Raw genomic sequence first — 22,962 nt, forward strand, 5'->3', positions numbered from 1 at the left:
TGTCATTCTGCTCCAGTGTGCATATCCAAAATGATGTCTAAGGAGTAAAATTCTGCTTTTCCATAGTTTCGTCTATCCTGTTTATGTGTTTCTTCTCACTCCCATATCTTCCATCAACACCTGCCTTTCAATGATCAAATGGTCACTTTTCCAAAGGGGACACTGTTATCTTAAAGCATTCCAAAGACAAAGAAGTAATTTTTCTATGGGGGACACTTATCTTAAAAACACGTCGTTGGAATCTTCTGTAAATAAAAATCCAACATCAGTTGTTCATTGTCTCCTCTACTTCTTGTATTTTCCTTGTCATTTTTAGTTAGCATATTTTCTACCATCAGGTCCATTACTTTATATCCCCAGTGTTCTTCATTTGTCCCTGCATCCAGTCCTTCCCAGTTTACATCCTTGTAATTAAAATCTGAAGTCAACACCAGTCTGTTGTTTCTTCCAATCAACTTTGCTAACAGCCAACCACTGTCCAGGTTGACAATTCTCCTCCCGCTGTAGCTACTTCTCCCCCCACCATACAGAATGAGTTCCAGTCAGTGTGGAATGGTGTAAGGTTTATGAGAAAAAAGAGTATCTTTCCAGTAACCATATACAGTAAATTTCAGATTCTCGCAGAAGTAGAGGAAGAGCCCCACGAGGCACAGTTTGTGGGGGACTCCATTATCCATGGTCAGTTAGTGGAATTTTGGGGCAGGGCACCTTGTAAACGAAAGCTTTTTTGTATTCCAGGTGCAGGAGTAGACAACGTAACAGAGGCAATGGATGATGTTTTTGAGAATGCGGAAAATGACAAGCTTGTTATCATTCATACAGGTACCAGTGAAATTGTGTGAACCTGATCAGAGGAGCTGATGGAGGAGTACAAAAAGATGATCCGATGCTACAAGGAGAAAACTAATACAGTAATATTTAAATTTCGGGCATACTCCCAAGGACTGATGAAGGGAATGCTATCTTCAGTAAAGAGTTACGTATAAATAACAGGGTCAAGTCACTTTGCTCACAGGAGGAAGTTGAGTTCATTGGCACATGAAACCAGTTTTATGAGCAGTGAACACTATTTGTGAGTGATCGACTACGCTTAAATGCCGTTGGTTCTGCCCTTCTCAGTCGTTTGCTTAGTGATGCAATAAGTTTTTTCTGGAGAAAAAGCAAGCATTTTGGGAGGCAAATGTACATAATAGAGGCTTCTTTCATCACAAAGATAAACACATTAAAGTTCTACTGGTAAATGTGCTTAGTCTGCGAAATAAATTTTCCAAATTAGAGGCCCTTACCTGTATTGAAGATTATGATGTGATTGTACACCTGTACAGAAATAAAGGTGAGCGAAGTGAGTGCAAGGATTATCATGGCATAAGTTTATTGAGTGTTTTAGGGAAGGTGTAAGGAAGAATTATTATAGAGAAAGTAAAAGAGATATCAGAAGTCCAAGTGAGCGATAAACAGAGTGGTTTTAGGAGTTGCAAAAGATGTGTGGATCAAATATTTGCAGTTAGAGAGATAGTGGAGAAGGCTTGTGAGAAGGACCATCAGGTGTTTATGGCATTTATGGATCTGGAAAAAGCATATGGTGAACTAGACAGAGAAGGATTGTGGAAGGTTTTGCTCACGTACATTGTAGATGGTAAGCTGCTAGGTGCCGTCAAGAGTTTTTGTTATGATAGTGAGCCGTGTGTAAGGGTAAATGGGCATCTAAGTGAATGGTTCACAATCAGTGTGGGCATGCAACAAGGTTGTGTGATGTCCCCATGGTTGTTCAGTATACATGTGCATGGATTGATGAGAAAAGTAAAAACATGAGTAATGGAGAAGGGGATGGTGTTGGTAATGAATGGTGATGGATGGAGTATCTCAAATTTGTTGTATGCTGATGATGTAGTACTACTTGCAATTACCGGACAAGAGCTTGATAAACTAGTGTAGCGTTTTGCTGATATCTGTGAGCGTCGTGCCTTGAGAGTAAATGTAGAAGAGAGTAAAGTGATGGTAATGAAGAGAGAAGGTGACTCCCAGTGTGATGTTACAGTGAATGGAGAGAGACTAGAATTTGTGAGAGTTCAAATACCTGGGTACAATGATAGAGAAGAGAGGAATATGTGCAAAAGAAATGGAAAGTAGAGTGACACAAGGAAAGAAAGTAGCTAGTGCTGTGAAGGCCTTGATAAGAAACAGAGGCTTGAGTGGTGCACCTGCACGAGTGTCAGTGCCAACTTTAACATATGAATGTGAAATTATGGTGTGGCATGAAAATGAAGAGTCAAGAGTGAGAGCAGTGGAAATGGGACAGCTGAGGAATATATGTGGCATACAGAGAGTGGATAGGGTATGAAATAATATGGTTGGTGAAAGATGGGGAGTGAGGAAGTCTGTTGACACCAGAATTGAAGAGAGTATCCTGAGATGATATGGTCATGTGGAGAGAATGGATAATAATAGTGATGAAAAAGGTATATCTGAGCGAATTTGAATGAGGGAGGAGGCAAGGTAGGGCAAGGAGAAGGTGGAGGGATATGGTGGATGAGTGTGTGAGGAAGAGAGGTATGGAAGTCAGTGAGGCTGAGGGACTGACAAGAGATTTAGCTAGCTGGATGAATGCTGTGAGAAGTGCATGATCAGGAATTTGGCACCCCTTTTTAACATAACAGCTTTCGGATTGACTCTATCGGATATGTTTATATGAAGCTACAGAATATGGTGAAAGTTTTTGGTGTATCAGATATAGCCAAGATTCCTGGGGCTGGAATGATGAGTGAATGGAAACATGGCCCATTGGAGTGGATAAACTTGTGCTGTCTGGACGTTGCTACTCCCTGCCCTGCCCTAGGTTGGGATGGAGGTGTCCAGATGATGATGATGCAGTTGGTATAACAGAATCCTGGCAAAATACTGAACAAAGAGATTTTCTGGCAGAGTATAATTTACCAGAATATCACATTTTCAATAGTGAAAGGAAGAATAGAGGAGGGGTCAGTCTGTTGTTTTACATTAAATCAGGATTTCATCCAGTCATAATTACCAAGCCATGTATTTAAAACTTTGACACTACAGTAGTCCATCATTTATCCGAATGCTGGACCTTGGCTTTATTAAACTATTATCGGAATTTACTTGCTATTATCTGGATGTAAAAGTCCTGGGCCAGCCAGCTGACATGTTCAGACATTCGGTATTGTGGCCGCTGGGCTCGAGCTGTGAGCGAGAAATAGGCCGTAACCCACAACCAAAGCTAAAATAGCCGTCAACCCCTGTACTGAATGGTTAAAGCCGCCCACTCGTCCGATTGCTCCTAACGAAGCTCCAGCACCCGAATAATACGACTGTAACCCACAAGTGGTGTCAAAACATCTGTAAGCATCCTCACCAAATGTCCAAAGTCGCATGGCCACCAGGCTAAGTCTTTCTTACCTACCACTGAAATTCTAACACGGATCGCAAACCACGAGTACATGTTTAGTGACGGCGGCCATCCGCCTCTCGACCATTAGTTGGGTTTCCGTCTGGCCACTCGGCGTCTAACAGACCACAAACCATGAGAAGATATGTGGTAAAAGTGCCCGTCCACCTTATAGCAGAAGGATGAAAATCCTGCCCACAGCCTCACTTCTCCTCCCCTCTCATCCCTCCTCCATACCCTCCTGGCTCCCCCCTCACTCCCTTCCCTCCTCTGTGGTGATATCTCTGACTAGTATAAATTGTTTTGCGATTTATTAGACTACTATTGGTCGTATTGAAATTCCGCAAAATCCACAAGAAAGATAATTAAATTTTGCATCTAGACACATTCTTAACTCTTGGAAGGTGCTGGCAAACTTTTGCACTAGGATGGTGGGAAGTTGTATAAGGGTAAGTTTTACTCCTGAACACTTTATTCTCACTGCATTTCTTTACTTTCACATATCACTTTTATATGTTTTTATTAGCTTATCTTACATGATAAACATCAGCAAAGATGATGGTATACCATTTATACCAATATAACCTATTTCCAATGGCATATTTGGCCGTGGAATATTATTGAGCCCTGGGAGCAATCACCGGTTACAGATAACTGATTTTCAAGCCGTCTTCAGGTTTTTTGTGGATATTTGTTGTGTATGCATTGTTTTCTTAATGTTTAGCATTGATATGGATATTCCTATGTGTGTTTTGATGCCTCAATATGCCAGAATGACCGGAAAACAGTGCAAAAATTAGGAGGGGTACTGTACATACAAAAGTGTAGAGGTGGGGTGTATTTTGGTTTTCAGTGTGTGTGTGTGTGTTCTTTTTTTTTTCATGGTTTTCTTGGTGTTTAGGATTACTTTAGATATTCATATATGTGTTTTGATTTCAAAATAGGGCAGACAGTCCTGAAAACAGTGCTAAAATTAGGAGGGGTACTGAACATATAGTAGTATATATGTAGGGTTTTTTGGTTTTCAGTGTTTTTTTTACGGCTTTCTTCATATTTAACATTACTTTGGATATTCCTATGTGTGTTTTGATGTCTAAATACGGCAGATTCACCTGAACACATTGCCAAAATTAGTAGGGGTACAGTACATGCAGTAGTGTATATTTTTTTTTTTTTTTTTTTTTTTTTTTTTTTTTTTAACCGCTGGGCGTCACTTTCGTGACGCTTGGGAGCAAGGGATCATACCGCGGGGCGTCGCTTTTGTGATTCTGTGTTATTTTGAATTCACCCGGGCTTCCAAGTGGGGGCTTGTATCATCTATCAGTACTGCCAATGTCCAACACTAGTCAGCACTCCTAATCTCATCTGTACTCCCATCCATTGTTGACAATTTAGCCATTTCTCCCTGTTCTTGACTCCCCTCCCTACCCCCTCTCCATTACCCTATCCTCTCGCCTGCCCGGCCGTGCTACAGTTAAGTAAATCTTCCCTGGAATTTTTCACTGATTTCATCCATTGAAATAAGTCCTATGTCCTATTCTTATACCAAATAATATATACAAGAAAGAAATAAGGTAAGTGAGAGTGCCATACACCTGGAATTGGCTAATTATCACCTGACAACACCTTACGTGCACTCGTTCGCTAATTTTCGCTGTTTTTTTCCCCTTGAAATATGTTGTATAATCTATTGTCGTAATAAATATACATGTAAGGAGGGAAGGGAGAAGGCTAAGTGATATTTACATTCACCTGGAACAACCTAATTTATAATGTATTGTCTAGATTTCCTGCCAATCATTTGTGCTATACATAGCTGTTTCAAGAGCTAACATTGGTAGCACTGAATATCCCCTAAGTAGGCCTCTACCACGGCCCTCCCTTATCAGTTTACTCTCATCTTCCGAAGTAGAGGTACGTCTGTTTCTTCTTGCTGACTTCAGGGACTTTTTCACCCCCATGCAAAGGGCCCTGTGACCTTTACCCTCTACTAAACCTCGTGTGGAAAGAGGTAAAGGGCTGACAATTGATAAAAGAGTGACTACGATCTTTCTATTGAGTAAAACAGTGCAAGTGGAATAGTAAATGTGTAAATAATGTGTAAACAGCAAGTGAAAGTAATGAATGTAAATATACATGAACAATGGAAAACAGTTTTATAAGTTACTTCAAGTGACAGTGCATAACACAGTGTAACTAAATTGGAAATGGAAATAACGTAAATAAAATAGAGAACGTAAATAGAAATGTAAATGAGTAGTATTATAAGAATACGAGTATATACCCTAGGAGTAATGAAAGTGAAAGTTTCACTCTAGCATGTCTGAATGCTATGAGTTATGAGAGTGAAGATGAAAGTGACATTCACTCTCAATGCTAGTATACAGGACGAGAAAGTGAATGCTACGTATTTTACTGAAAGAAATTGAATCCCTACAGTGACAATAAACTAATACTACTGAAGGAAACTTATGGATAAAGACTGTAGATATATATAAGTGTTATATAGTAATAGAAATATAAAGTGTGAGGGGTTTTATGAATAATAAATGACAGAGTACCAAGAGCGAACTAGTGCCAGTGCAACGGTCAGACGCGCTTGTAATTTTCATTGCTTTCACAGTGGGTTTTTTTTTTAGAGTATGGATCCCAAACTACTTGAAAATCTTAGAGTAGTGTTTATAGTGTTAATATCTGGCTGTGGTAATCATATTACGGGTTGTCAGGAAGTGTAAAGTGGAGACTTCGTTACCCAACTTCAGAGGTCTCCACAAGTCCTACGGTAACTGACGAAGGCTCAACAAACATTCCAGGAGAAAGCTGAAGGTATGTGCCATAAGCATATGTAATTTTAATATTCTAGGACTAATAACTGATTTTTGGCAAATATTTTTTGAGAGTCTGTCGGAGCCCGAAGAACCCCGCGGCACACGCAAAACATCGGTAAACATGCCCGCGGTGTAGGGGTTAATGGTTTTCTTGGTGTTGAAAATGATTTTTGATAATATGTATGTTTTGATGTCTAAATATGGCAGAATGACTGGAAACCAGTGTCAAAATAAGGAGGGGTACTATACATACAGTAGTGTATAGGGAGGTGTTTTTGGTTTTCATTGTTTTTTCTGTATGGTTTTCTTGGTGTTTAGCATTACTTGGGATGTTCCTATGTGTATTTTGATGTCTAAATATGCCTGAATGACAGGAATACACTGCCATATTAAGCATAGGTACTGTACAAATAGGTATAGGTTAGAGGCTGTGTACTGTATAGGTAGGGTCTGGGTATAGTAGGGAAATAAGTGTTCATTATCCGGATGTTGCCACTACCTGGACATGCCATTGGCTCTGTTATGTTTGGGTAAATGAGGGATTGCTCTTTTTATATTCAGCTAAGAAATGAATTTTGTCATAAAGCCACACTTGGGCCAATTTACCGTTCACCCAGACAACCACTCAACATCGACAATGAAATCTAGTCAAATTGATGAAATCTCTTGTATGCAAAGCGCTATAATATTTGGTGATTTAAATTTACCAGTTCTGAAATGGTGAGAAACCCAAACCTTGCACATAGGATTAGACCTATCTACAACCTTTCAGGAAAGTTCATTGTCAGTTTATAAATTATCCGACACATGGAGCTAACATCCACGATCTTGTCTTAGCCACATCAGAAGATTTAATGAGTAATGTTATTGTAGGAGAAGAATTTAGTACAAGTGAGAGTGCTGTGAAGAGTATGTACGATGGTGCGAAGGCTGCAGTGCGTGTGGATGGTGAACTAAGTGAATTTTTCTCTTTGAAAGTTGGGTTGAAACAGGGATGTGTCATGTCTCCATGTTGTTCAATCTGTACATGGATGGGGTAATAAAAGAGGTACAAGGTACGGTAGTGGATGTTGGAGTGGCCCTGGTGAGAGAGGATAGTGTTTGGAAACTCCCTGTACTGTTGTTTGCAGATGATACTGTGTTGTTGAGTGAAGACGAAGGGGAGCTGCAAGGCTTGGTGGATGAGTTTGGGTGAGTGTGTAAGAAACGGAATCTAAAGGTGAATGTAGGGAAGAGTAAAGTGATGGTCTTTGAGAGGGGTGAAGTCAGTGAATGTACAGCGAGGTTGGATGGTGAGGAATTGGAAAATGCGAGTACGTTTAAGTACTTGGGTAGTGTGATGAGTAAGGATGGAGGTTTGGAGGGTGAAGTGCTTGAAAGGGTACAGCAGGGAAGAAAGGTTGCTGGTTCTTTGAAAGCAGTGATAAGAAACAGGGAAGTGAGCATGGAAGTGAAAAAGTTACTACATGACAATATTGTGATACCAACTCTAACGTATGGAAGTGAAGCTTGGACGTTGTTGGAAGGACACAAGTCAAGAGTGAGAGCAGTGGAAATGAGTTATTTAAGAGGAGGCTGTGGAGTCACATGGAGAGACAGGCTGACGAATGAGGATATAAAGGAGTGTTATGGTGTGAATGTGGATGTGATAGGAAGCGTTATGAGGAACACACTGAGGTGGTTTGGCCATGTGGAGAGAATGGAGGGTGAAAGACTGACGAAGAGAGTGTATGTGAGTGAGGTGGAGGGGGGAAGAGGGACGGGGAGGCCGAGGATGAGATGGAGGGATGGGGTGGAGAGGTATATGAGAGAGGGGGGTGTGAGTTGGGAGCAGGGCAGTGAAATGGCAGGGGACAGGGCGACTTGGAGGCGATTTGTTTGTGGCCACCCCAAACGGGATTGAGGCGTCTGGCAATAGATAGATAGATAGAGAATGAGACGCTTACGAGGAGAATGTATGTGAGGTGAAGGGGGGGAGATGGAGGGGGAGGCCATGGATGAGATGGAGGGATGGAGTGGAGAGGTATATGAGAGAGGGGGGTGTGAATTGGGAGCAGGGCAGTGAAATGGTGGGGGACAGGGTGACGTGGAGACAATTTGTTTGTGGCCACCCCATATGGGATTAAGGTGTCTGGCAATAGATAGATAGATAGATCGATCATCGCATAGTTACATTTAACATTAAATTCAGTGAAGACAGTGTCAGGGCCAGTTTTGAGAAAGTGCCTAACTACAAGAGGGCAGATTTTAATAAATTAAGAGCAAATGTACAGTAGGTGTATGTGACTGGCATCCCATAGTCAAAATATTAGATATCAAGGACGCATTGAAATTTTTTACAGAAACTTTGAACAATGCAATCAGGTTCTGTATTCCAATATGCAACAGAAGGCCTGCCAAAAATCCTAAGCCCAAATGGTGGAACTCCGGTATTAAACATTGTCTGGTAGCAAAATATATTACATATAAAATTTATAATACCACATAGAGTCAGAGTGATAAAAATGACTATGATGCTCTTCAACATAAATCTAAACAACTAATTAAACACAGTAAGAAAGACCTTGAGACACATATTGCGAGTATCAGTAAATCAAATCCCAAAGAATTTTTCAGTTACATAAAAAGCAAAAAGGTAATACAGGTAACTCCAACAATCGGCCCCTTAATCACAGATAATGGAGAGCACACCAATGATGAAACTAAGATGGCAAAAATTCTTAATACTTTCTTTGCATTGGTATTTACAATAAAAAATACACATACGATTCGTGCAGTTTCCCCAGTTCCTATAGAAGAGGGCAGCATAATCAATGATATTACAGTTAGTGATCATGATTTACTACTTGCAGCTAACAGATTAAAAGAGAATAAAACACCAGGACCAGAAGAAATATCACAACATGTATTTAAGGAACTACAGAGTCTTATATCAAAACCTTTATCTGAACTTTCAACTTATCATTAAAAAGCAGGAAGGTGCCACACGAATGGAAGCTTGCAGATGTAACCCCAATATTCAAAAAGGGCAACAGAGCACAGCCAGAAAACTACCTCCCAATTAATTCAACATCAGTAGTTTGCAGATTGCTTGAAACCATTATTAGAGACAAGTTTGTAAAACATCTGGAAACAAACAGTCTCATCAAAAGTTCTTACGGTTTGGACTTTTTCAAAGACATTGAACATGTATGATGAGCCTAAATCTGTTGATGTTGTCTGCCTCGATTTTCAAAAGGCTTTTGACAAAGTTCGACACAAAAGACTCCTTCAGAAGCAAAAACCATATGGTTTCAGTGGCAATGTGCTCGGGTGACTCAAAGATTGGCTCACTGGACAAAAGCAAAGAGTTGTAATAAATGGAAGAGAGTCAGACTGGATAAGAGTTACGAGTACAAGTGGAGTGTCGCGGGGTTCAGTGTTAGGCCCTAATCTTTTTTAATGTACATAAATGATACTGATGAAGGATTATGTTGTACGACTTCAAAATTTGCCGACGATACTAAAATAGGTAACAGTGCAGATACGGCTTTGCAAAGGCAGGCAATTCAGAGGGATCTTGATCAACTGTTTAACTGGTCAGAAACATAGCAAATGGATTTCAGTGTTAATAAATGTAAAGTGCTACACGTTGCCAGTAAAAATGTAAGAGCAAGTTATAACATGAATAATGTCCGATGTGGTAGGGTAAACCATGAAAATTACTTAGGAGTTATAATAATAAGTGACTTGAAACCAGGTAAACAATGTACAGAAGCTCTAAAGAAAGTCAGTGAATTGATTGGGTTCATAGGTAGAGCATTTGAATATAAATCTGATAATACTATCTTCACTTTGTATACCGGTAATTCCTTGGTACTCCTGCACACGAATATTGCATTCAGTTTTGGTCACCGTATTAAAAAAATGATATGGAGAAACTTGAGAAAGTACAGTGAAGAGTGACAAAGATGATACAGTACCCAGATTGAGAAATAAATCATGCAAGGAGCGTTTAGAAGCCCTGAAGCTCTTTACCCTAACTAAACGCAGGGTACGAGGAGATTTAACCTGTCACGTCCTAAGCTATTTCGCACCTCCGACACCTGCCAGTCCCGAGTTTTTTTTTTTTTCCCTAAAACCTCTGCTTTTGGTGAGAAACATCGAAAATTCATAGAGAAATCGCTCACCTGATGTTTAAAATACAGTACCCTCTCGTCCAACACGCATTAGTCCAGCACGGAGAGCAAATGATTAGTATTTTTTAATACGATTTAATTACTGCAACACGAGTGTGTTAGCATAACACGCACAGAGCTCCGAGAAATGGGCAAAATCCGCAGAGTTCACCTCTAGTACGATCACCCCCGGTCCAACACGGTCATACTGGACATTCCCATGATGATGATAGCCAATGAAAACTTCTGATCAAGTAGCCTTCCCCGCCCGCTATCGTGACGTGATCGTGATGCCGCCCAATTAAAAATGCTTCTGCTGTCACGTGATGTTTTGTTAAAATTTCTCCCGCCACAGTGCCACTCAGTCGGATAATTCGCATTGGAAGGTGCTTTTTTCTTGCTGCATATTCTGCCTTTGTTACTGCATTTTACCCTGCTCACGATGCCTAGGAAGCCTTCTGAGAATCCCAAGAAGCGTCGGCACCTCCCTCGGGCCACGAAGCTAGAAAGCATCGAGAGGAAGAAGAAAGGGGAGAGGAAAGTTGACATTGCCAAGGCCTACGACATGAATGAAGCCAACGTGAGGACCATAATAAAAAACCAAGACAAGATCCTGGCAGCCGAAGGCTATCACACGGCACTTCATACCAGGTTTGCCGAGGATACGATGGTAAATCGGAACGGTAACGTGGTAAAATTGCCGACGATACCACGGGCATTTGGAATTCATCTGGATGGATTCCTGCCGAGGATACGACGGGCAAAACAGTGTGACCAAAACCCAGGCGACTCAACAGAGAATGTATCGTACTACAGCATTGAACATTTAGCCTGACACTGAATACATATTAATATTTTAGAATAAAAATCAATCGTTTTGAAACCCTTCTCATCGACGTGTGTACCAGTTTATAAACAAAGTTGCTTCTCCTTATTCTCTACCGAGTCAGCGACAGCGATCACTTTCCACAGTCACGAGACGGGGCTCTGGCAACAGTGTGAGAAGCATGCCCTTTGCCGAGGATTACAGAGTGCTAGGACAGGCAGAAGCAGGACCTTCCATGGCTCTGGATGAAGATAGTGATTCAGAGTGTGATTTTGAAGGATTTATGAGGGAGGTTGAGGAGGAGCAACAGCCATCACCCGCTAGTGACGCCAGCAGCCATCCTCTGGGGACCCAGTAGGACTACCTACAGCCTTGGATACCACCTTCCATTCCCAGCAAGCCCACCAACACTATCCTAAAAGGTTAGTTATCATTCATAGCACAGTACCATTTATTATGATTACAATAGTACCAATATATGTATAGGTATATGGTAGGTATTTAGGGTGACTTTTCCTAGGGTTGCTGACATAATTCATTTTTCTCCATAAGCTCTATTGTTAGTCCAACACGTTTTTGGTCCAACACGTGACCCGTGCATGACAATATTACCGTGTTGGACGCGAGGGTACTGTACTCGATCCAGGTAGCAGTACCTCCTTACCTTACTGGGTTTTCTAACAGGCTGGCACCAAAGAAAACAAGTTCTATGGGAGGGTAAGTATTTCACACCACTCATAAGCGGTATTTATTTATTTACTTGGTACGAATTTATATGTAGTACGAGAGTATATTGGTTTTCAAACAGTAATATAGGCATTATAAGCATTGTTTCACTCACTAACTCATCACCATACCTGACCTTTTTTTGCCACATTACCTGATCATCATTTCTGACTGTTTCTTCCTCTAATGCTATGTAAACTTTGTCCTCCACATTGTCATCGATTGGGGAATCACTCTGGCCCTGAATGTCTTTATTGGCCAGGTCACTGGTAACAGGTGAATTGGCGAGACAATGGCATGCAGGGGTGGGTGGGAGGTTATGCGGTGTAAGGCATTGTCCCTGCTTGGCATCTTGTAGAGGAATAGAGGAAGGTGTCACATGTATACGTACGAAAAATCACGTGCAAAAATTGAAAATTGTGCAAATTATGAACTTTGCAATTGCACAACGTACCAGTACGTTGACGGGACTGGCAAATGCAAAATGTTGCAACAGACCCATATGTCGACGGGACGCCTCGGGTTAATTCAAGTATTCAGAATATTCAAAGGACACAATAATATAGCCATTGATAAAGATTTCACAGTTGATTGCTTAAATTACACTAGAGGTAATGGTCTTAGAATTATTGGTAAACATTTCAGTCACATGAAGCTAAGCATTTTATCTTTAATAGAGTTGTAAATACTGTATACAATATAGAACAAACTGCCCACAAATGTAGTAAACTGTGATGCAGTACTAACCTTCAAAAATTGCTTGGATAAGTATCTTATTTGACCTCCAGCTAAGTATGTTCACTCCTGAATAACACATTTCTGTGGAGTAATGGCTGCAAAATTATGGGAAAACATTTCTGATCCCACGAAGCAAAATCTTCATCAACAGCGTCGTAAATACAGTATCTAGAATAGACTTACTTTTGCCAGCTGCAAAAAAGTTCATTCCCCTCCTGTCTACAATACACCCCATAAATTTAACATACCCATACATAGTGTTGCATCACATCATAATATATTTATCAGTTTGTTAAATGCAATAAAGTACTTTAAGCACAGACTAGGATATGCACAGTTAACGCTGAGATAACAGTCACTACTTTCTTTCGACCTGTGATGGGCTGTGGATCACTGAGAGTCCCTGTTAAGTGACCACCATCAGGATTTTTTTAATGTACCAGGGGTCACTGCTACAGGAGGTAACTTGTTCTGCATTGGAAAGTTCCTTGTCATAGTGAAGTGAATGGAGCTGGTGCCTGATTGGCTGCAGCCTGCCTTTAAAAACTGCAAGGCAAGGCTGCTGCACCACCTCTGAACATTCATTGTGTGCAATTTCCACACTGCATCTATAGACAATCCATTAACTCAATGTACCCATATGTAATGTCATACCTGAGTTATTTATTTATTTGATTACTCATTTTACTTTATTACTTTCTCTTTCAGGTCATTCAGACTGGTAGCTTATAGATGTAGTATTATAGAATGTAACTTTTCCTTTTTCACTCTCATCTTAAGTGTCGAGACCAACTGCCTAGCCCCAGGCTCCTACACTCCTTATGGGGCAAAGTAGGATTGGATGATGGATGAACTTTTCCTTTTCAGACTTTCCTATGAAATTTCCATGCTGCATGGTGGTCCTTCTCACTTTTTCCTGGAGGGTTTGGAGGCGAGGGTAGCCATCGTGCCTTACTATCCTTGTCTTTCAGCTTGTAGAATTAAATCTCATAGTCATAGTCTACTCTGTAACAGACAACCTCAAAAAGACCATAAGGTTTGTTGCTGTTTACTTTCCTTTTTATTCCTATGTATATCTAGGAAACTCTCATACATGTTCATTTAGCATATTTTCTACCATCAGGTCTATTACTATGTATCCCCAAGATTCTTTGTTGTTTGTCCTTGCATCCAGTCCTTCCCAGTTTGCCTCCTTGCATTTAAAATCTGCAGTCAACACCAGTGTATTGTTGCTTCTAATCAGCTCAACTTTGCTAACACATCTAGGACCTCTGTCGTCAGATGTTCATAGTCCTCTCTTCTCTTCGTTCTTGTTTGAGGAAGCATGTGCATCTTAACTATATCTGGTTTAATACCCTGATCTTACAGTATATCCGCCCCTTTCGCCTCTGCTATGTTATTTCCAAGATCTAGCCTTCTTGCCATTATTTTATGAGTCATAACCAGCAAACCTCCACCAAATTATTTTCCCCTATCCTTTCACCATACATTATTTTTATTCTATCCTAGCACTTTCGTATTGATGTCACCAATCAGTTTGGTCAGTTTGGTTTCAGTTAGACACATAATGTCCGCTTTCTTCTTTTTTATATAATCACTCAGCTGCATTTTCTTGACTACAAACCCATCTGTATTACTATACATAGTCTTCAAGCTGCATACCTGATCTACCTTCCCCATTATAAGGCATGTTTTGGCAAGAGAAAGATTAATTCTGAATCAATCCCGGATTGAGATAGTCAATCCCGACAGCTGATCCTATTTTGGTGAGGCACAGTCCCGGTCCTAGACTAGAGTGAAAGATGATCCCGGATTGATCTGAGGCAATCCACCTCCCCGAAGTGGACTGAGCTGGATGATCCTGGATTGTGACGTCACACCAAAACAAATATCGTCACCACCTACATTGCAAGTGCAGTATTGGCTTTTTTTTTCTTTTTTTTTTTCTTTTAAATAATAATATACTGATAAAATGCTACTGCCCGTTACTAAGGTGGGTATGAGTGGCTCAACTGTGTCTGGTTTCATCAGTAATGGGACTGTATTGCAGGAAATGAGAAGGAGAATTACTGCTGACCAAATCATCCCCCTGAACTTTCAACCGCCATCGTTTTTTTACAGTTGGGTGGGGCACTGGGGTGTTGCCATGGCAACAGGACAATCCAAGCCGAAACTGCTGGACTGTTTTGGTGTGACCCTCCTGGATCCATAATTTGCCTCGATCCATTTCCGTTCCCATTGATCCCGCCAAAATATGCCGTTATTACTTTTCTGTTCACTTCTTTTATCCCTCTTACTTCCTTGTTTTTGTTTATCATCTCTTGACCCTCATAGTGATCAAACAAACTTCTTACTTTCTCTGTCTGTCTGTCTGTCTGTCTGTCTCTCTCTCTCTCTCTCTCTCTCTCTCTCTAAGTATCTCCCTGGAATGGCTTTAGTTTCACCCATTCATCTTCATTAAAAGCACTCCTTATGAAAATGCCTTTGCTTTCTTCTGTATGAGTGAGTCTCCTTGAAACATCTAAAGTATCTTTGGCAGCACGTTCCATTTTCAGTTTCGCAGTTATTGGTCTGGTCTTCCCATTCTTGTACTTGCCTAACCTCACTTCATCAGTTTGTTGTTCCCAGTCTCTGCACTAATTATTAATGTCATCTTTTCTTCTACCTCCTATTCTGTTTTATTTTCCATTCTGTCTCCCAGTCACTAAATATGATCACACATCTTACCACTGTACAGTAAAACCTCGATTTAATGGACTTCAGTGTACTGTACTGGAATTTGCTTTTATCAGTCTTGAGGAGCCTACTGGACTAAATTCATATACTGTATATCGGGAAAAGTCCGATAAAGCCAGAAGCAGTCTGGACTGCCTGACCTCAGTCCAGCTTGGGCAGGGGAATGGTGGAGGATGAGGATGTTTGGGTAGGTTGTCGTGACCTTGATGATGGGTGTTGAATGGGTATTGGGTGGTTGTCGTGACCCTGATGATGGGCATTCCATGGGCATTGGATGGTTGTTGTGACACTGATGATGGGCATTCCATGGGCATTGGGTGGTTGTTGTGACCCTGATGATGGGCACTGGGTGGTTGTTGTGACATTGATGATGGGTGTTGCATGGGCATTGGATGGTTGTTGTGACACTGATGATGGATGTTGGATGGACATTGGGTGCTTGTTTTGACATTGATGATGTGCATTGGGTGGTTGTTGTGACCCTGATGATGGGCACTGGGTAGTTGTTGTGACATTGATGATGGGTGTTGGATGGGCATTGGATGGTTGTTGTGACATTGATGATGGGCATTGGATGGTTGTTGTGACCCTGATGATGGGCATTGGATGGGCATTGGGTGGTTGTTGTGACATTGTTGGTGGGTGTTGGATGGGCATTGGGTGGTTGTTGTGACGTTGATGGTGGGTGTTGTATGGACATTGGGTGGTTGTTGTAACCCAGATATGGGCATTGGGTGGTTGTTGTGACATTGATGGTGGGTGTTGGATGGGCATTGAGTGGTTGTTGTGACATTGATGATAGGCATTGGATGGGCATTGGGTAGTTGTTGTGACATTGATAATGGGCATTGGGTGGTTGTTGTGACATTGATGATGGGCATTGGGTGGTTGTTGTGACCTTGATTTTTTTTTTTTTTTTTTTTTTTTTTAATGCGAGGAAGAAGGAACCAAAGGCCATGAGCCCGCAGTAACAGTTCCCTCCAAGAGAAAAACAAAATACAATAGAGAGCCAAATTCAAGATCCGATCATTTTGAGATGCCTGGACACACTACGTTTGAAAGACTGGAGATCATAGGCAGCAGGAAATACAGACAGAGGGAGACAGTTCCAGAGCTTACCTGTTGCATAAATGAAAGACTGGGAGTAACGGTTAACTCTTGCATTAGAGAGTTGGACAGAAAAGGGATGAGAGTTTGCTGCCAGACGGGTGCTACGCACCTGTCGTAGAGGTGGAGGAATGCAAGCAGACAGTTCAGAGGAGCAGTGGCCATTAAAGTAGCGATAGAAAAGAGATAAAGATGCAACAGTGCGGCGAAGAGACAGAGGTTGAAGGGAGTCAGTAAGAGGAGGAGAGTTAATGAGACAAAAAGCCTTTGACTCCACCCTATTGAGAAGAGCTGTATGTGGGGAGCCTCCCCACACATGAGAGTTGTACTCCACACATTGGGTGGGCATTGGGTGGTTGTTGTGACCATGATGATGGGTGTTGGATGGACACTGGGTGGTTGTTGTGACCCTGATGATGGGTGTTGGATGGGCATTGGAGTGGGTCAGGATCTTGAGGATATAGATTGCTGGATATGAGTTGGATAACAAGTAATGAAGCAACAGTGCTGATGAAAAAAAGAAGTTGGTGCGATCCGGACTAATGTCAGGTATATTGGATAAAGTCCAGGTTAGCAGGGGGAAGTCTGGATGTCACTTTTATCGGAATTTTACATTTTTCAGAATGGCTTGGGCCCCCTTTTAGTCCGTTATAGTGAGGTGTTACTGTATATATCATCAGTTTTTCTCTCATCTGTACAATCATAATTACTTCTGGCCCTTGCAGTCACCAGATATGGATGACCACATCTCTCCAATGTACAGTATCTCACACCACTTTTTCTTTCTTCTGTAGAGTTGTAATTACTACTGGTCCATTTTTACTCATTTCGGCTCTGTTCTAATTTTGCCTGCTTCTGCTCCTCTATAATTTATGTGAGGCTTAATGGTCCTTTCTTATCCTCATTCTGCCACTCCACTCTAACTCCTTTTTCCTCTTCTGTTGCTGAAACCACAATACAGGAAGTCCTCGATAAACGAAAGGATTTGGTACCTTTAAAATCTTTTGTATATGGGTTTTTCATATATTGAAGCATTTTTTCCCCATAAGAACTTGAGAAAATGAGGAGATGTGTTCCAGGAGCCCCCCAAAATCTGTCAACTAACTACTCTGTACTGTACTAAGCTGATTGTAAGCGCTTAAATCTGCAGTAGAAAAGTTAATAAAGCCTAAATGAACTTTAAGCAGTTGTTTATTTATCAAATTACTGAGTAAAAAATAGAAAACAGTACTGTACAGTATATACAGGTGAAGCCCGATTTCACTCACACCCTGGCCTTCCTCGTGCCCCTTGATAATTTTGAGCTTGTGCTTCAGTGTCAGGGTTCGGTGTTGCATCTTCTTGAGAGGCTCCACAGATGATGATGAAGGTGAAGGACGTTTGGGTGGCATGATGCAAGATGCAAAAGATTCTTGGAGTACAGAAGGCACGCACTACACAGATGGGGAGCGGGAACAGATTGGGATGAAACAGAGGTAGTTGCTTGCCTCACCATACACAGTAGTGGCGCTGCAGTCGGTCGTGTGCTAAATTTGAATAATTTTCTCATAGCAACTTTTGTACCATCGAAACATATGCCTTCGTATAGGGGAATGTGTCCTGTATTTTTCACTTTCGTACCTTCGAATTTTCATGTATTGGAGCTTCGTTTATCGGGGACTGCCTGTATTTGCATTTTCCTTCCCCTCCCTCATTTTCTTCTTCAACTCATCATTTTCTCTCTTCAGTTTTTCTATTTCATTATTATTATTATTTTTTTTATTACAATACTTCCATGAACAAACTGGCATATCCATTCTCAGCTTTTTTGTTTTGCCCTCTGCCGTGTTCTTTCAACCAACTCTGCAGCAATTTAATGTTCATGAACAGGATCTTAAACACAATTTCAATGTTCATTTCCCTTCCAAAGCATTGAAATCCATCTAAATTGTCTGAAATTTCTATACTTTTTTTTTTCTTTTTCTTTTTTTTTTTTTAAGCGTTTTCCCTCTGCCTGGGTGTGTTTACATCTCGTGGATTCCATATTTTCACCGTGGTATAACTTCACCTTCTGGACTCAACATCTGTGGTTCTTTCTCTGGCCCAGGTGTAATGGGCCTGACTATTCAACCATATTAAAATCACAGGACAGAACAACACCCAATCTCCACACTACAAAACTAGATAATCAGCAATCTCGAGAAGCTAATTCAGCTGATGATTGCATATGCTGCTGTGTGTGTGTGTGTGTGTGTGTGTGTGTGTGTGTGTGTGTGTGTGTGTGTGTGTGTGTGTGTGTGTGTGTGTGTGTGTGTGTGTGTGTGTGTGTGTGTGCACACCGCCCCACCCCCCTTGTTACTGGGCCGTGTCAGGTATATTATTCCACACAAAACATGTTCAGTGCAAAGCAGGCCCACAAAAATTGAAGGTCTGCTTACAGTAACTGAATTTTGCTTTAATATGGGAGATATATTGTGCATATAATGTATTGTGAATGTATTTGAATTAAGCTTGATGTTAGGGAACAGAAATGATATTGCGACTCAAAGAAAACTGTAGTAGATAGTTGGCTACAATGACCCTGGGAGGTGCTACCATGAGAGTGAATGTGCCTACAATTATGGTAGTTAGCCACACATTCTAGGCAGGAAATCCAGTTACAAGTAAGCAGAGTAGAAGTCCAAGCTAAGATTTATACTATGCAAATCTTATTACACTTTGGCACTTGGTTTAACTTCCAGTCCATAGAGGACATCTAATATATCATGGTCAGCCTCAGTATGGGGATTTTGTAAAACTGAGCATAGTACCATTTGATCTTATATGAAAGCTATGTGACTAATGATAATGTGATGGTGGTTTTGTTGCAGCGAATGGAGCGGGAATACAGGTGCCAGGTTGAGATGGGGAAGCCTAAGGTAGCATTCAGAGAGACTCTAGTGGCACCCATTGAATTTGACTACCTGCATAAGAAGCAGTCAGGTGGAGCAGGACAATATGGTCGTGTTATTGGAGTTCTAGAGGTGAGACGTACACGACGTTTAAAGATCATGGACCTTGCTAACATTTGTAGATCCTATCACCTGATGCCAGCTGTCCATGTATTATAATCTTGAGCAATCTCTCTTTTCAGTCCCCTTTCCCAAAGGTCTGCACACAGTTCCTCATCCCATGTACTCGTATTCCTTGGTCTGCCTGTGGATATTCTTCCTTCCACATTCACACCTGTGGCCCTCTTCAGTCAGTCATCCTCCCACACTCTCCCCTCGTGTCAGCATTTTCAAACCATCTCAACTTGCCAGTTTGCATCACTTGAGTTATGCAAAGTCATTAACATTACTGTATAATCCTTATCCTGCCGAAAGTAGGAATGAGGTTGTTGTTGTTGTGGTCCCAGGCATATCTGGACAAGAATATGTTGAATTGCTGGTTCAAGTTGCCCTTATAACATCCACCATCCTCATTTCTGGTGATAGGGAGAGAAGGGAAGAAAGTTAAATTTTTTATACAATAATCTTCGAATCATGTGACAAAGTTGTGAAATGGTTTTCTCTTCCCTAGTTCTAGTTGATGCATCATTATTTTGGATGCAGACTTATACCATCTAATAAATGTGCCTGTTTCATAATTGGCCTTCAGAAATCAAGGGGGTGCCTTTCCTTTGCATTCCAAGTTTTGGGGGTATGTGTCTTTACTCGTATTTGCTGGTAGATTAGATTGAACAAATTTAATGTTTTCAAAGACACTTTAACCTTTAGTCTCTTGTCCCTCAGCAGAGCAGAAATTATCATAATTGCTTCTGAGGGTAGCCTCAATAAAGCTGAGAGCATGAAATTGTGGGTAAGCCTCCATTTTTTTAATGATAATTTCTAAAGCACGTGATGATCTTTCTGTGTCATTGCTTGCGGTGGTATGTAATGTGAGATGAAGGGTGATAAAATCTAACAGTTACAGTTGTTCCATAAAGGATGATAAAAAACTAGACACATACTCTCACCTTTGGACTCTCAGTTTTAATAGAACAGTGGTCAGTGCATCACCAAATCACTGAATCAGATGGATGAAAAATTGGTCCTCAGAGATTGCATTTTTACTTGTTTTCATGATAAAAAAAAGAAAGCTGATCCTTATATTGTTTTGTTTTCTTGAGTTTTTCTTTTGGGGTTATAATTGCTGTAAAACAAGTTTTCATTGTAAAATTAATTGATGCTTATTTACATATTGGAGATTGTCCAGACAGTTACTCACAGTCTGGTAATGGTAGGATGGTCTTCATACCCTCCTCCTTGGGTGGGCCAGGTTTTTATAGACACATTTGTACATGTTTAATATATATTACCAGTATTACAGTACTTATTAATCAGTGGTTGTTATTCCAGCCACTACCTGATGAAGATAACACCAAAGTTGAATTCCAAGATGAGACTGCCGGCACCAATATACCTAAGCAGTTTGTACCAGCAGTAGAGAAGGGCTTCCGTGGTACTTGTGAAAAAGGTGGGACATACATTTATGTTGCTGTATTCTTCATTCTAGAGAGTGGTAGGGATATGGTCATTATTATTATCATTATCGTTATTGATATTGATTGTGATGAATGAATTTTTGCTCTCAAGGGATGCCTGTGTACACGTCATCATTACTTCACCCTCCCCCCCCCAGCAGGTCCTTGTTTATTTAGTGGTTTTGTTTAGGTTACATTTAGTAAATTTAGTGTAAGGCAATGAAGAGTACAGAGGTTGGCAGTATGGGCTGGAAAAAAGCATTCGTCTTGCTGCTTGTATTTAAGGTGCTGGAGAGGGACATCTTCACATGGTGGCACCAATGTAGCCAGGTGGATCTGTTGCCCAGTTATATAGATGTCTCTTTGTTCCTTATCCCTCCAAAAGGAGGATGGTGGACTGCAGGAAAAAGGCAGTTTCACCCTACAGTTCACTGGGTTCACAGCTAGATGAATTTGAGGCCACAGCAACTACTCCTGTTTAGATTTAAATATCCTATAATCTGTAACAGTTGTGCTGTATATATTAGTGTGGCCTGAGAAATCAGCTACTGAGGTTGTTTTGTGAATACAGGGACACCCTTTACAGGTATGTATGAATGGGATTATGAGAAAAGTTAAAACTAGAACTAGAGGAAGAGAGATAATGCTGATGACATATGATGGCAGGTGGAGTACAGCATTATATGTGTATTTAAATCATTATGTGTGCAGATGATGCTATACTACTTGCTATTAACCCCTCAACCGCGGGGCGTCACTTTCGTGACGCTTGGGAGCAAGGGATCATATTGCGCGGCGACACTTTTGTGATTCTGTGTTATTTTGAATTTGCCCGGGCTTTCAAGTGGTGGCTTGTATCATCTATCAGTACTGCTTATGTCCAACACTAGTCAGCACTCCTAAACTCATCTGTACTCCCATCCATTGTTGACAATTTAGCCATTTCTCCCCGTTCTTGACTCCCCTCCCTACCTCCCCTCCATTACCCTATCCTCTTGCCTGCCCGGCCGTGCTATGCTAAGTATATCTTCCCTGGAATTTTTCACTGATTTCATCCATTGAAATAAGCCCTATGCCCTATTCTTATACCAAATAATAAATCTATCTATCTATCTATCTATTGCCAGACGCCTCAATCCCATTTGGGGTGGCCACAAACAAATCGCCTCCAAGTCGCCCTGTCCTCCGCCATTTCACTGCCCTGCTCCCAACTCACACCCCCCTCTCTCATATACCTCTCCATCCCATCCCTCCATCTCATCCTCGGCCTCCCCCTCCCTCTTCCCCCCTCCACCTCACTCACATACACTCTCTTCGTCAGTCTTTCACCCTCCATCCTCTCCACATGGCCAAACCACCTCAGTGTGTTCCTCATAACGCTTCCTATCACATCCACATCCACACCACAACGCTCCTTTATATCCTCATTCGTCAGCCTGTCTCTCCATGTGACTCCACAGGCTCCTCTTAAATAACTCATTTCCACTGCTCTCACTCTTGACTTGTGTCCTTCCAACAATGTCCAAGCTTCACTTCCGTACGTTAGAGTTGGTATCACAATACTGTCATGTAGTAACTTTTTCACATCCTTGCTCACTTCCCTGTTTCTTATCACTGCTTCAAATAATAAATACAAGAAAGAAATAAGGTAAGTGAGAGTGCCATACACCTAGAATTGGCTAATTATCACCTGACAACACCTCACATGCACTCGTTAGCTAATTTTCGCTGTTTATATCCCCTTGAAATATGCCGTAAAATATATTTTCATAATAAAAATATATATAAGAAAGGAAGGAAGAAACCTAAGTGATATTTACATTCACCTGGAACTGCGTAATTATTGCAGGCCACCACACTGTATTCGACGCTAAGTAAATCTTCCCTGGAATTTTCCACTGATTTCATCCATTGAAATAAGCCCTATGCCCTATTCTTATACCAAATAATATATA

General features: G+C 41.1%; 1 protein-coding gene across 1 annotated transcript in view; it reads left to right on the forward strand.

The window, feature by feature from the left end:
• The window catches only part of mEFG1 (mitochondrial translation elongation factor G 1), a 132,742-nt gene that overhangs the window by 94,934 nt on the left and 14,846 nt on the right, over positions 1 to 22,962 (forward strand). Inside the window, exons 11-12 of the mRNA XM_080272986.1 lie at positions 19,374 to 19,526; positions 20,883 to 21,000. Of these exons, the coding sequence (XP_080129112.1) occupies positions 19,374 to 19,526; positions 20,883 to 21,000 (271 nt within the window). The remainder of the gene's footprint in view (positions 1 to 19,373; positions 19,527 to 20,882; positions 21,001 to 22,962) is intronic.

This window comes from Coenobita brevimanus, chromosome 52 (assembly GCF_032717465.1).
Source record: "Coenobita brevimanus isolate Jiangsu-jjx chromosome 52, ASM3271746v2, whole genome shotgun sequence".
NCBI classification, from domain to species: domain Eukaryota; kingdom Metazoa; phylum Arthropoda; class Malacostraca; order Decapoda; family Coenobitidae; genus Coenobita; species Coenobita brevimanus.